The following is a 15,982-nucleotide window of genomic DNA, read 5'->3' on the forward strand; positions in this document are numbered from 1 at the left end:
TTGCGTTTATTTGGCGGAAATCCACACACAAGCGCCACTGACCCGTCTTCTTTTTCACCATCACTATGGGAGAGCTGTACGGGCTCCTAGACGGCTCGATGCACCCCTTTTGTAGCAACTCGTCGACCTTGGCGTTGATCTCCACCTGCATCTTCGGGTTCTTCGGGTAGTAGCGCTGTTTGACCGGTTGATCGTCTTTCATCGTGATTCTGTGCACCGCCACCGTTGACGTCCCTTGGACTCTTCCCAAATCTGCTAGCTCTGCCTTCAGGAAGCCGTCTATATCTTCCTCCGCAAAGTCGGTCGTCCTTTCCACTACTGCCACTGACAGCTTCTCGTGTGCATTGCTTCGCACCAGCTGTCCCGCCGGTATCGTTGCGCTCAGACCCGCGCATGCTATCCTGGCTCCAACTTTCGTTAGGAAATCCCATCCCAGTACTAGCGCGTCGATGATGTTGTGGAGGATTAGCAGTTGCATTCTTACGGTCCTCTCTCCCAGTCCTACGTCTACTTCGAGCAGCGATGTGACCTCCTCGAACCGTCCATCAGCCATCCGCACCTCTCTTCTCGTGGCTACGACCTCTCCCACTGCCCGCAACCTGTCCGCCAACTCTTCGCTAATAAAGCTTGCTGTGGCTCCGGTGTCCATCGTGGCCTTAACTTCCATTCCGTTTATGAGCACTGTGGCGGACAGTTGCCTTTCTTCCGCCTTCAGCTTGCCCATTAATTTTGAGGGGCAGCACCTTGCGAACCCTGGTTGCCCCTCTGAGGCTGGGGTCGCGTGGCGTTTCCCGATCTTGGGCAGCATTCTGCGGTCTGATCGGTCGGTTCCGACACTCCCGCATCCAGTGCTCCTGGCTTCCGCACCTATGGCAGGCTTGCGCTGGACCATCAGAGCATCCAGGTTTCGGCACTCGTATGGGCGGACAAACATCCGTAGAGCCGGAGTGCTGTTCTCCCTTATCCTCTCCAGGATCTCTTTGTGGGACATCCCCAAGGGCCGCATTAGGGTCTGCATGTCCACCATGTAATCTTTGAAGCATTCGCCATGCCGCTGCTTCCTCTGCCTGACCTGGTCTGCCAACTTCGTCATGAAGCCTCTGGGCAGGAAGAATTCCTGGAAGCTATGGATGAACTCTGCCCATGTCTCCCAGAACCTGTTGTTGGCGATGAACCACTTTAGGGCCCTGCCCTTCAGCAGTTCCGGCATCGCTCGTGGGATCTGGTTGATATCCAGGCCGTACGTCATTGCTGACCACTCCACCTGTTCCAGGAACTCCAATGGCTTGTCGTGGCCGTCGTACCGGAAGCTCCACTCCCGCACCTGTTTCGCCACCTTTGCGTAATCCGGAGGGGCTACCCTTGCGATGTCTCGCCGATCGCGGCTGGGCTCCCGCCTCTCCCTTCTCTCGCGGCTGCTTTCCCGCCGTTCACTCCCGGTTTCCTGCCTTTCGGGTCTGCTCCCGCTGGCCTCCATCATGCTGTGGACATCGAGGCTCCCTACCAGGCCTTCCACACCGGTGACTTTGATCTCCGGGGCCGGTCTTCTTGCGTACTCCCTCTCCAACGCCTCGAGTATGGCGACTGTTTCGGGCTCGTCTGTGGTCTGCTGGATAAATTCGGACAGCGTCCTCCGCATATCCTCGACCAACCCTTCGAGCTTAATGCCTAGGGCGCTTGCTATTGCGGGAAAGTCATCCCTCTTCGGGCTGTATAGCCACGATTTCCCCATCTTCTCCTCTGTTCTTTTTGATCAGGACAATCACGGTTGGGCGCCAGATGTAACGAACTGTTTTTTTTATTTCGGCTCGCTACGAAATGCAACGGCTAGCTCAGAGATTTTGTTTGTTCGTCCCACCAAATTTATGATTTGTGTGATTGCCCGACCAAGAAGAAGACAGATTCTCAGATTTAACCACTTTTATTTATCGTCACTTGTTGACCAGGATTCGGTGATCCTCGCCGCTGGATGCACGTCGTTGCTCCCTCGTCGTCCTTCCGTCGTACGCCTGCGTCGCTGCCGACGGGGATCCGTACCGGCTCGCCTGGGGCTTAGGATGTTATGGGGCAGGGTGTATCGTCCACGAGTTAAGCTAGCGCTCCCCTCCGAACCACCGTTGCGACCACTGACTCCACTGTCCCTTTCTGACCACGCTAGGTCCTTGTGTTCGCTCGTCCTTCGCTGATCTTCACGTGCGGCGATCCACTCTGGCTGCCCGCTTGACGCACTTGTGTTCCCGTCGTTTCACTGTCACTCGGTATCGACTCTTCGCGTACTTCTTCTTGACTGTCTGGCTGTAAGGCCCTCGCGTACTTCTTCTTGACTGTCTGGCTGTAAGGCCCTCGCGTACTTCTTCTTGACTGTCTGGCTGTAAGGCCCTCGCGAACTTCTTCTTGACTGTCTGGCTGTAAGGCCCTCGCGTACTTCTTCTTGACTGTCTGGCTGTAAGGCCCTCGCGTACTTCTTCTTGACTGTCTCGAGCTGCGCCGGCGCCGTCCCTTATATCGGCTGCGGGAATCCCGTTATTTCCCGTTTTGCACACGGCTCGCTCGGGTACAAGGTCCAAACATGTCCCGTTAGTTCACGGTGCGTCCTCTTTGTGCCTGTCCAAAGTCCGCACCGTTACCGTATGACCTCTACGCCCTTGGCGGGTTCGAGTCCAAGGTCCAGCGCGGTACCGTTAATTCACGGTCTCTCCGCTTTGCCGGGGTCCAAGGTCCATTATTTACCGTTCGACCTGACCGCCCTTGGCCCCTCTCGCATTCCAGCCGTCTTCGCTGTTGCTATGCCGATCTCCTACACCCGGATTTGTGGGGAGTTTTAAGACTCCTCACACCCCTAATTGTAGATCTAACTATGAGCTGCTTGTCCTACAGAATATTAGGTTCTGACTATTCTGACCTTTATCCTATTATTTCAAATTTAAACCGCACTTTAAGCGATCTAAAGCGATTTAAGCGATAACGCAGTGAAAAATGGCGCTCAAAAAAATAATAATATTAATTTCTTCAATTCCCTAATTACTCAAAGGTGATAACGTAGCTTTGGACTGTAGCGCTTGTGGCAATAAAACTAGTCGGCAGGCAAGAAAGGCGGTGGCGCCATCTACATGTCGTTCCCGTAACGAGAATAGGGGGCAGACGGGGAAAGTCGGGAGTGTTGGGATAGATAGAGGCAACATAGGCATCTGTCAGGTCTCGGCCGATACCGTAGGCTCGGCGTGTGAGAGCAGGGATAGCTTCCCAGTAACTTCAACTCAACGCCAGCTTTCTTTTCTGATTGGGCTGTTCACGAGAAGAGTTGGGCGCTGAAAGAAATTGGAGGCGTTACCAAGTGGCAGTGAAAAGAAAATGGCGAAGCACTATGAAGGGAATCCAGCCAAAAGCAGCGCTAAGTCCAATTGCAGGGTAAGCGAGGGATAAAAATAAGTGCGATTTGGCCGGTGGTGCAAGAGGTCTATTGTTTTATCCAGATTTGGCGCTTAGTACGAGATCTAAGATCGACCAAAAATTCGGCCGAACATCGAGCGGAATAACGATCGAATTAATACCCTGGAAGAGCGGATCGTTGGCCTCCCGAATTCTCACAGCGGGCAGAAGCGGAAATGTTATGAGAAAACAGCTTATTACATAATTAATCCCTGACCTTTCGCAAGGCTTATGTTAAGAAAGTCCGAAAAACGGCCCCAAATAGTTAGATCCCAATTAGCAAATTGGCCGGAATTTATTCTCTTTAAGTTTCTCTTTTAAAAAATTGCATCGTGACGTCAGAACCTCAATGGTCTGCAATTTCTACTTGTTCCTAATGAGTACCTAAACAAGGGAACGAAAAGGAAAGATAGAGAGAACTCAAGTCAAAGTCCCCAGTTCTCATTTCGAATTATTGTTTGGCGGACGCAAAACGGAGAAGCGGAATTGTAAATTTTGTCGCGCGGGTGCATACGCTCTAGGAAACGGAAAACTCTTCGTCTTCTAGTTCAATAACTTATGTAAGTGAACTCCTCATCGCCCTGGACCTAGGGTCCGCCGACATAGCTTTGGTCCAAAAGCCATGGATTGCCTCGGGCAATGCCGTCGCCGGACTAAAGTCCTCTAATTACAACCTGTTCTATACACCATCGGTAAGCAGAAACAGAACCACCATACTTGTAAGGAAGGGCCTGCATGCTAACCTTATGTCTCACTACAGCACGGATGACCTGAATGTTGTGATGCTGGAGAGCGAAAGGAAGCGCCTTCTGATAGCTTCCTGCTACATGGCGCATGATAGGACGGCCCCACCGGAGGAACTCAGGAGCATGGTGGAAGCCAGCCCCAGTATCACTACGTGTGGGGGAGCCCCGACATCAACGACAGAGGTGAGTCACTCTTTAACTTTTTACTATCAACTAACCTATGCATAGCTAACGTGGGGGAAGAGCATACCTTTGTAGGTCCCACCTCCTCGAACTTGCTAGACCTAACACTCGTAAGGGGACAAAGTATTATGGTTTCAGAATGGAGAGTCCTTGAGAGACCATCCTTCTCAGATCATAAGTACATACAATTCCTATACGAATTCGACAACTCTCCCAAACCAACCTCTTTCAGAAACCCCCGGAACACTAGCTGGGTCAGCTCAAACGCGATGACAGACAGTCGACTGAGGGCAGCGAAAAGGCCCCAACAGCACTAATGCATGCTCACTTCCCAGGATGCACCGAGATATCCGATGCCAACAAGCAAAAGGACCTCGTAACTGGAGAAGACCATCTCCCAACAGATTTAATATCCTCTAGAAGAATCCAATGGGCTACATACTCATTTGCGGGAATAAAAGCACCGGGACTAGATGGAATATTTCCAGCCATGCTAAAGGTGACCAAAGAAGTGATCACCCCATGGCTTTGCGCTATATTCACAGCTTGCTTAAGCACGGACTGTATCCCTATACAATGGAGGACCTCTAGTATTGTATTTCTTCCAAAAGCAGGGAAGTGCAGCCATATGAGCCCCAAGGATTAAAGGCCGATTAGTCTTACCTCTTTCTTACTGAAGACGGTAGAAAAGCTGCTCGACATATACATCAGAAACGATGTGGGACGGCTACTGTCATCCAACCAGCACGCTTTCAGAAAGAGGAAAGTCAGTGGAGACGGCACTACACTCATTAGTAGCCACCATTGAGAAAGCCCTGCATAACCAAGAATATGCTCTCGGAGTGTCTGTGGATATATCCGGAGCATTCAACAACGTGACCACAGATGCTATAATGGACCGCCTAGAAGCGGCCAACACGACCCCCGCTATCAGTTTGTGGATAAGAAATCTTCTAATCTGTAGACGGGTACAATCCGATTGGGGAGCACACAGGGGCTCGCCGCAAGGCAGAGTCCTGTCGCCTCTCATCTGGAATCTTGGAATCTGGTGGTAGAAGACCTGATCCAGAGATTCGAGAGGAAGGCCCCAAAGTTAACAGCTTATGCTGACGACATAAGCATAATTATCACGGGAGTCTGTCCATCGACACACAGCTCGATTATTGAATCAAAGGTCTGGGAGATATGTGAGTGTGCGAGGAAGGTAGGACTCACTATTAACGCGGACAAGACGGACCTCATTCTCTTCACCAAGAGATACAAGGTACCGCTATGGGTCCCCCCGAAGATTAACTCAACCAAGCTAACCCCGAAGACACAGTTCAAGCTGACATGTCAGCCCCATGTATTAAAGAGAGTGAAAAAGGCCAGCATAGCGCTATATGCCTCCTAGAAGATGCTTAGCAGCACATGGGGCCTCTCACCCGCTCTAATGCACTGGGTTTACATCTCGGTGGTGCGTCCAACTCTGATGTATGGAGTCTTAGTGTGGTTGCAGGACATGGAAAGACGACTTACAACAAGCTCATGGAGAGAACTCAGCGGCAGCCACTGCTCTGCATAACAGGAGCGCTGAGGTCAACCCCCACAAAAGCACTCGAAACTATAATTCGAGTTGATCCCCTAGACATCCACGCGCAACTGATTGCAGGAAAGGCTGCACATCGCTTAGTTGCATCAGGGAATATGTCTCTACAAGGATTCGGGCATTGTAACATTGATCGAGACATGAGCAGTATATCTGACTACATGGTCACCAGAACGTGCCCAGATGTAAGAACAACAACATTCATGGGACCAGACGAATGGAAAACAGGTCAGGACCATGTTCAACACCTCAATATATACACGCACGGCTCCGAGATAGAAGGACGAGTGGGAGCGGACATATACTGTACAGACCCTGAAATGAGGCTGTCGTATAAGCTACCAAGGGATTCCAGGCGGAAGTATTCGCCAAAGGGAAAGCGGAAGAGCTTGCTCAGAGCATTGACCGCCAACATGAAGCGGTCAACTTGTTCGTAGACAGTCAAGCGGCGATAAGATCCATGCAATCGTCAGCGGTCAGTTCCAAAAGTGTACTGGCAAGCAGGGAGGCACTAGATATCCTTACCACAACCACGTCAAAGCGGATCTACTGGGTTCCCAGCCACCAGGGCATCGATGGTAATGAGACGGCCGACGAGCTTGCAAAGGAAGGCGTCGGACTGGCGAATAAAGGATCAGAAAAAGTTCCTGTCTTCCTTAGAACGCTCCAAAGCGAACTGGAAAGACGGACCGACACACAAGCCAAAAGCAGATGGAGGAGAACTTCCACCACCTGAAAAATTTCAAAAATCATCTGCAAAGAGCGCAGCTCAAAACTCAGTCACTATGTGCTGCATCTTCCAAGGAAAGACTGCAGACTGTCGGTGGAAATTCTTACAGGTCACTGCCTAGCTGCGGCACACGCTGACAAACTGGGCATTACCGACAACGCCAAATGCTGGAAATGTCCATAAGGAAACATTCGGACAGCTACGGGCCATATTGGACTATGCGCGGCCCCGTAAGGGGCCTTCCTAACCTAACATATGGTCGGAAACGCTTCCACCTGCCTGTTACTTATTTTTCTACGAATCTAGTATACCTTTTTACTCTACTAATCTATAAGTTTTTTGAAGCGAAGAGTTGCCACAGAAGTAAGGGCACAAATCATAAAACAAAATTATTGAACTATAAAGCTTTTTTATTAGCTACTTTTTTTTTCCTAAAGAAAAGTTGATTTATATAAAGGGATTTTAAACGAATAGACTTTATTTTGTTTGTTAGAGCGAAATTTTTTATGGATGAGCGCATGCATGGGTTACGAAAGCGAATGTAATAAGCGACTTAAGGGCACCTTGGATGCTAACGCATATTCTCTGCATAGATAACGAAAGAGGTGCACAGCTAAGGTTGGTAATAAATAAATAAAAGACCCATCGAACAATGCTTGGAACTGTCTTTATTTGCAATATTTTTCGTGACAAAATGGATAGTAACTTCAACTCAAGTAACTTCCCAGTAACTTCAACTCAGCGCCAGCTTTCTTTTCTGATTGGACTGTTCACGAGAAGAGTTAGGCGCCGAAAGAAATTGGAGGCGTTACCAAGTGGCAGTGAAAAGAAAATGGCGAAGCACTAAGAAGGGAATCCAGCCAAAAGCAGCGCTAAGTCCAATTGCAGGGTAAGCGAGGGATAAAAATAAGTGCGATTTGGCCGGTGGTGCAAGAGGTCTATTGTTTTATCCAGATTTGGCGCTTAGTACGAGATCTAAGATCGACCAAAAATTCGGCCGAACATCGAGCGGAATAACGATCGAATTAATACCCTGGAAGAGCGGATCGTTGGCCTCCCGAATTCTCACAGCGAGCAGCAGCGGAAATCTTATGAGAAAACAGCTAATTACTTAATTAATCCCTGAGCTTTCGCAACGCTTATGTTAAGAAAGTCCGAAAAACGGCCCCAAATAGTTAGATCCCAATTAGGAAATTGGTGATACCCATTTTTCCAATTCGGCCGGAATTTATTCTCTTTAAGTTTCTCTTTTAAAAAATTGCATCGTGACGTCAGAACCTCAATGGTCTGCAATTTCTACTTGTTCCTAATGAGTACCTAAACAAGGGAACGAAAAGGAAAGATAGAGAGAACTCAAGTCAAAGTCCCCAGTTCTCGTTTCGAATTATTGTTTGGCGGACGCAAAACGGAAAAGCGGAATTGTAAATTTTGTCACGCGGGTGCATACGCATCGGGGTAATCGGGAAAACTAGGAAACGGAAAATTCTTCGTCTTCTAGTTCAATAAGTTATGTAAGTGGTATTCCGGTGAGGAGAAGAAAAAGTGATTAAGAATAAGCGGAGACGAAAAGAAAAATGGCAGTGTAAAGAAAATTGTGAAAAGGGTAACAAAGAAGGATCGGCTAATTTTCGTCCCCCGTATGCGCTCTATCTCTTTCATCATTTTTTTTTGTTTTTTTTTTTTGGTTTGCTCAGCCTGCAATAAGGCACAGTGGGTCAAAGACCAAAAATATATTAGGGAAAAGGATTATTAATGTTTTCAACAGTTGCGGAAACCAACGGAAGCGCTTTGGTCGGTGGAAACTCGGATTTCTGGTGAGTGTACAAATCTCTAGAATTTTAGTGGCGAGCATTGAAGAAAGAATGCAAAGAGATTAAGCCCACGATATTTTACGCCTTGTCACACTGTATGCGCGATTAAAAGTAGGGTAAAGTTTTAGAGCCTCTGAACGAAGGGAAGAGGAGAAATGAAATTTCAAGTTCAAGGTTAAGCGCGGAACATTGGGATAGAATCTGAGTTGTTTTTGCTTTGTCTCTCTTTAACTTTTTCTGCAGTTTTTTGATCGTGCCACCACGGCAGCAGTTTACTTTAAATATTTATATTTTGTCGATGCGTTCACAATTCGCTATTATATGCTTTCGTCTCGTTCGCAGCCGCATAGTTTAGATGAGATCTAATTTGTGAAGTTTACTTTTATGTTATGTTTACACAAGAATCTTTGTAGTTGTTCAAGGCATACTTTTATATCGCATGCGATTTCTGCATATTGTATACATTGGTTTCGGGCGTAGATATTAGTCGTTGGCCCGTGTTCATTTTTCTTCAAGTTGTTAGTTGTAAGGAAATTCATTTGGTATGCTAAGAATAAATTTTTAATTGTGGTAGAAAACCTTTTGTTTGCCTATGGCTAGGATAACTCCCTCGTGAACATGTGTTAGTAATCTAGTATAGTGTGCAATGCAGGAAAGGTAGTTGTCGTTCGATTTTCTGTGTTATGTTAAACTCTTTCAGCCCTTATCAAATTCTTGTCGCTGCATGCGAATTTATTTGAATATTTAGAGGAGGATCAGGCTGAGATATAGGGACAAAACCACCACCCCACATAGCCGACAAGGAGCCGCTGGATTGCGCGTACCTCCCACCACCACTCAAGCCGAGTAGCAATCCGTTACAGGACCTTGCCTCACCGCTGATATTACAGTTGAGGTGGATATAGAATGCGTAGAAAAGGTCTCATAACATCGACCAATAATCATAGTTGACACCTAAAATAGTACAGTGTATTAGAAGTACGCGGCACCCACTAAGAAAAGGTACCGGTTTGGAGCTTGTTAAACGCCAGCGGTTGTTTAATACAAAAAAACAGCAGATAAGTGAACGTCCAGTACTATTTTTTTTACTTTGTCCCAGAGAGCCGGTAATTGCCCAACCCGGACGTTGTTAGAGTGAACAGACGGTTCTTGGTGTGCTGGGGAACGTACTTTGGCTGGCGAGATAACTCATTTAAGCTCAACGAATATTTTAAAGTCCAAAGTCCAGCCTATTTTGGAGCAAATAAATTCGATGGACTTTTATTTAAACGCTGATTCGGTTAATCAGTTTAATAAAGCGGTTTTACTAGCGCAAGTGGAATGGATCAATTCCCTATCCCTAGCTATTTACATTACTAATATTGCGGATTTTTCTTTTCGATCTAGGAAGCCATGGTTGCCAAATCTGGAATCAAAATCTACGATGCCATTTAACTGGGACCCATACACTCGTTGGAACCCTTGAATGCGAATAATAAAAAGATTATGAATTTACTGATTAATCGATTTGCTAATAAAGTTTTAAACTTTCAGGAAACTTTCACGTGTAGGCAATATTTGGTTTAAACAGTGTCGAGAAGGAATCATCAAACTGTCTTGGGAAACTCAGTGATTGCATAAATGGTCAGCTGCAGTCAATTTGAAATCTGCCACCAATTTAGGATGTACTTCTGATTCACATCGTCGCTAAAAAACTAGATCAGAGGACGAGGGAAAATGGGACGAGGATTTATCAATCAATGAGCTGTCTGCCTAGGTGCAGGATGATGGAAAACTTGAATCAAGGCTTGGTAACTTTAACACCAGGCCAGCAGGTGGGAAAAACTTGAACAAATATAACCAAAATACATTTATTGCTTCTGCTACTAACTCAAATAAACCGTTATGTTTATTTTGTAAGGCGAGGGATCATTCTTTATTATCATTACAAAGAACTCACGATTTTTAAATTTCAGTCCGAATCTATGGAAATATATAAGTTCCACCTTTGCCTTAACTGTTTGCGCAGGGGATATAGTTTGCAGCACGGCATATCGACTTACTGCATATATTGTCGCATGAAGCACCACTCATTATTGTATATACATCATGACCCACCCGCAACATCCACCTAATTTTTAACTCTGTCATGTGACCCAACGTTGAAAAATACAACTTAGAACGCTTAATTATTATCTAAAATTAAAACAATGCTTTAGAAGATATCCCCGACTATCAGATACCCGTTACTCAGCTAGTTAAAGTAAAGGTTTGTGGCCGTTAGAGTGGGCGTGGCAAAAAGTTTTTTGACAAATTGATAGACATTTACAAGACTAATACAAAAATGAAAAATATCAAAACATTTTTCTAAAGTGTGGGCGTGGCACCTTTGGGCGGTTTGTGGGTGTTAGAGTGGGAGTGGCAACAAGTTTTTTGGCAAATCGATAAAAATTTACAAGACCAATACAAAACTGAAAAAATATTACAACATTTTTCAAAAGTGTGTGCGTCGCTGTTTGTGGGCGTGGCAACATGAATCGACAAATCTGCGCTGCGTCCATGTCCCTGAAGTCTATATGCTTAATCTCGACTTTCTAGCTTTTGTAGTTTCTGAAATCTTTGCGTTCATACGGACGGACAGACAGACGGACGGACAGACAGGCAGACGGACATGGCCAAATCGATTCGGCTATTGATCCTGATCAAGAATATATATACTTTATATGATCGGAAACGCTTCCTTCTGCCTGTTACATACTTTTCAACAAATCCAGTATACCCATTTACTCTACGAGTTTTTTTTATTCCTCTCGGGAACTTAGAGCTTCTACGAGAGCCTTTCATCTAACTCTGTTTTGTGCTGTCTGTTTAGCATTTCTCATGTTATGTTTATTTGGGCAAGTTCTTGTTGACCGGTTCTTCTTCATGTTGCTCTTGGCCTTCCTACCCTACTGCTTTCTACTATGCTACCAGGGTTTCTGCTGAGAGCGTGCCCTAACCACATCCATTCTTCTTCCTTATTTGGGTGTGTATCGGGGGCTCGCTTGAAACGCGCCACGGCTCTGTGTTGGCTATACTGTTTGTCCAGAAAATCGCACATATGATTCTCAGGCATTTTAGGTCCAGAGCTTTGTTCGTCGGCTTATTTGTCTGTTTTTCCATATGCAGTATAGTCTCCCAAATGCTGAGCGGGCTTTGCCAAGACGACTCGAGACATCATCATCCAAGGTATGGGAAGCTGTTGACGAACTCGATTGGGCTCCCATGTATGATGATGTTTCCTTGGCTGGAGTGGTTGAATCGCATAGCTTTTGTTTTTGCTACGTTTATCTCGAGTCCGACGCTGCTGGCTATCCTGACGAGGTTATCACATTTCCTCTGTATGTAGCCGAGTCTGTGAAAGATAAGGCAGATGTCGTCTGCATAGTCCAAGTCTGGTAAGGCTCCACATAATTTCGCGCTTGGACGATCATACTTCGCTCATTAACTCGTCGACCACGATGTTGAAGAGTAGAGGTAATAGCGGGCATTCTTGCCGATCTCCGGTGTTCGTCTGGAAAGGTTCACTTGTTTTCCCGTTGTGCAGTACCGCCAAGTTGGAATCGTCATACATCGATTTTTTGATAGCGATGAGGTAAGCAGGTACTCCTTTTCTTACAAGTGATCGCCATATTGCTACCCTTTTCAACTGAGTCAAACGCGTTCTTGAAGTCGATGAACAGGAGGTAACATCTTGCTCGGTAATTATGCGTATTGTGTTTGCCTGATCTACGAAACTCCTGTGTGGTCTGAACCATGCCTGTTCGTCTCGGATTGTTGGCTCGATTTTTTTCTGGAGGCAGTGTTCCTTGAGTAGTTGCGATTCAACCAACGATTGATCACTGTCTATAGATGCTCCCCTTTTGTTCCGTAGGTTCAGTAGTGAGTGTCTCCATTTCCTGCTAATGCAAATGTGGTCGATCTAGTTGCCCGTGTTACCACTAGGAGATGTCCAGGAGTATTTGTGGACATCTTTGTGTGGGATTATTGTGCGGCCGATAACCAGTTGGAATAGCTGGAAGAGTTCCACTAATCTCTCTCGGTTGTCATTGCGAGTCCCAGTTCCATGTAGGCCCATGACAGATCTTAGTCCGGTGTTGTTGGGACCTACTTTCGCATTAAAGTCACCCATAAGGATGTTAATGTCACCTTGCCGTGTCTTGTTGAGCGTTGCTGGGAGGGCAGTGTAGAAGTCGTCCTTGGTGTCATCTTTGGCGTCTTCCGTCAGGGCAAAGTATTGTATGATGTTTATATGTCCAGCTCTACTGCCAGACCACCTCATCTCACTGATTCCAGCTATTGCAATATGGAGTCTCTATTTCTCCGTCTCGAAGTGTGCTGATCTAGATGGTTCTCTCGTTCCATTGTCCAATTCGTGTCCGTTTTGATATGACTATGGTCGTCATCGAATTTGGGAAGCCGTTTATGTTTAATCTTCTCGTATTTATTTCGGTAATCGATTAAGTTTTTCGACAGATCTAGTAATTGGCCAGATGCGGCTTTTCCTAGTGGTGGGGCTACCACCTAACGTCATCGGGGAGTGGCGTCTACGGTGATGTTGCTAGTCGTACAAAACCGAAAAGTCTCGCAACGCGCGTCAGACTCTGCTGGGTATTGTTGCTGTTCGCAGAACACAGGGTGCACTTGGTAACTATGTGGGGGACCCCGTTTTTACTCCATATTTTTTTTATTTTGTTTTTCGCTCGAGTCCACACATCCCGCCCAATCGACCGAGGGGCGCTGCCGTGTATCGTACGGCTCGAATCGCGGGAGGATAGACGCGATATAGAAGACAGTAAAGAACGAGGAAATATATATATTCACTAGTAAAATCAAAGAATTTTTTAAATACGTTAGTATAGATCGCTTTAAGAACGGCAGAGAGTCAGAATTAGATATAATAGGATAGAATCTATTATAGTCAGAACATAATACTCTGTAGGAATCATGCAACTCATAATTAGATTTACATTGATTTAAAATTAACGGTACGTAATCTCTAGTAAATCTGCTTGGAATAGTGAAGATTAGCCGACTAACCAAGTCGGGACTATCAACTTCACCATGAATAAGGTTAAAAATAAAGCATCGTTCTACGGTTAGCTAAGGAGGGTAAGTTAATTAACATTAGTCTACTTTAATAAGGAGGTAATCTAAGGTTTGCATCCCAATTAAGGCACCGTAAGGCAAAAAGTAAGAAGTTCTATTGAACCGATTCAATTCGGACCGAGTAAACTTCATATTGTGGACTCCAAACAGGTGATCCATACTCGAGGATCGGACGGACTAGAGATGTAAATAAGGTTTTGGCCATGTAAGGATCATCAAATTCGTTTGACCACCTAAGCACACCCCACTTAGAGTGTAAGTGGCGTGCATTAAATTGGCACGACAAAAGATCATAACTTTACATTTAGTGCCATTTAAGTTTAATACGTTATCACGGCACCAGGCTTGAAAGCTATCTATTATATCATCAGCGTACATGAGTACACGCGAATGCTATATTATTAAGGGAAGGTCGTTAATAAATAAGGTAAAAAGGAGCGGACCTAGGTGGCTTCATTGTGGGACACCGGATGTGACTCGGAGAATACAAGAAAGAGAATTTTTAATGAGGGCCCGTTGCGCCCTGCCATTCACATAACTTAGAATGCAATTTAGGAGATCAACAGGGAAACCTAATAAATTAAGGTTTTTTTAATAAAAGTGAATGATTAACAGAGTGGAATGCTTTACTAAAATCTATATAGATGACATCTGTTTGAAAATTATTTTTAAAGCCCTGAACTACGATGGAGGTTAGCTTCAGAAGGTTAGTATTTGTTGATCTGCGTTTCATGAACCCATGCTGACATGATGATATAATAGACCTACAAAGGTGTTGCAAATGAGGAGTGATAACGTTTTCAAACATCTTAGGAATAGCAGACAATTTTGAGATTCCTCTTTAATTGCTTGCATCCGATTTGCTACCTTTTTTATGGAGAGGAATCACAAAGGACTCCTTGCATATATGGGGGAACTGTGAAGAGTCCAGAGATATATTGAATAATTTCAGACGAGGTTTGCACAAGGCTTCCGCACATAATCTAAGCACACAGCCAGGAATTCCGTCGAGACCTGGCGAATAAACAGGCTTAACTCGCTGAAGATCATAAAGCAGTGAGCTTTCGTTTAGAGTGGAACAGAATATTAAATTCAACTTTGATACCACGTAACAGTAAGGCCGTTCGGAAGGAGGTTACGTAGAATATGTGGCTTAAAAAAACTTGTCAAATAGATCGGCTATTGCCTGATCCGATGTTACCGTAGTATTTTCAAAAAATAGCGAGGAAGGGAAGCTGCTTGTTTTGCGCTTAGTGTTGACGAACGGAATAGCGTGGAGAGGGGGTGAGGCGGTTGGGCAAGAGTACAAATATCCAAATATTTTCTAAACGTGTGGGTTAGGCAGTTTGGGCGGTATGTGGGCGTTACGGTGGGCTTGGCCATATGGGCTGCGTCTATGTCTCTAGAAACTTTAGGCTTAGTCTCAAGTTTCTAGCTTTTATAGTTCCGGTTGTCTCGGCGTTTATACTGACGGACATGGCCAGATCGATTCCGCTGTTGATGCTGATCAAGAATATATGTACTTTCTATGGTGGAAAACACTTCCTTTAGCATGTTTATACTTTTCAACAAATCTAGTATAACCTCTTACTCTCCGAAACACTATAGCATCAGCGATCTTTAAATAGGACAAACTAGTAGCATTAGCTATAATATTCTCTGTCCAAGTTACGGGGTTTGGACTCTCACCCGCTCTCCGCTCCCTCTCTCTCTCTCGCTATTCACCACAGAGTCTCCAACTCTACTCTCCCCGTGACAGCTCAAATTGGAGTCTCCGCTGCGCTCGGGAGAGCCTAGCTAATTAGAATAAGCTTTAGTGTAAAACTGATTTTCAACGAATAAACATACGCCCGGTCACACCCGCGCAATTACGAAAAGTCTAGTGTTCGCTTTTTTTAGAGTTGTTCTATTTCAGCATATTAGGAAAATTCCAGGACAGCAACCCCTATCACCCCAACATTTTGGTCGAGCCGGAAAACTTGGATTTTCAATTTTGTCCATCAGCGAACAAATGACAAGATAAGTACGAAATTTTCATTCCTTTTAATCGCCGGTCTGCAGCAAAAGGTTCGAAAATCCAATTTCGTTCAATTTGCTGTAAGATTTATTGGCAAATCTAACGCATTTCTCCGACAAGAGGCAATTAAAGAAAAGTACTTATTCATTTTTACGGGCGCCGCCATATTACCCACCGTTCTCTTTCGACCACATTCGTGAAAGTAAAAGTCCAAATTTCCGAATATATTTAAATATTCATCCTGAAATTTCAAGAATTCAAAGAATAAAAATATTCATCCCGAAATTTCAAATTGCAAAAAGAATAAAAAGTTAAAAAAAAGTGCAAAATTCCAAATGTGAAAAAGTAAAA

At 45.2% G+C, this 15,982-nt stretch overlaps 2 protein-coding genes across 2 annotated transcripts; one reads left to right on the forward strand and one right to left on the reverse strand.

The window, feature by feature from the left end:
• The first annotated feature begins 6,086 nt into the window (after positions 1–6,086).
• Positions 6,087–6,682, forward strand: LOC122319533. Its single transcript, XM_043206917.1, has 2 exons — positions 6,087–6,233; positions 6,302–6,682. Exons 1-2 carry the CDS (start codon positions 6,087–6,089, stop codon positions 6,680–6,682), a joined length of 528 nt encoding a protein of 175 aa, XP_043062852.1.
• A 5,745-nt stretch (positions 6,683–12,427) lies between these two features.
• LOC122319534 lies at positions 12,428–12,787 on the reverse strand. The gene has a single exon (XM_043206918.1). It carries the CDS (start codon positions 12,785–12,787, stop codon positions 12,428–12,430), a length of 360 nt encoding a protein of 119 aa, XP_043062853.1.
• Positions 12,788–15,982: the final 3,195 nt, after the last annotated feature.

This window comes from Drosophila yakuba, chromosome 2R (genome assembly GCF_016746365.2).
Source record: "Drosophila yakuba strain Tai18E2 chromosome 2R, Prin_Dyak_Tai18E2_2.1, whole genome shotgun sequence".
Taxonomy (NCBI): domain Eukaryota; kingdom Metazoa; phylum Arthropoda; class Insecta; order Diptera; family Drosophilidae; genus Drosophila; species Drosophila yakuba.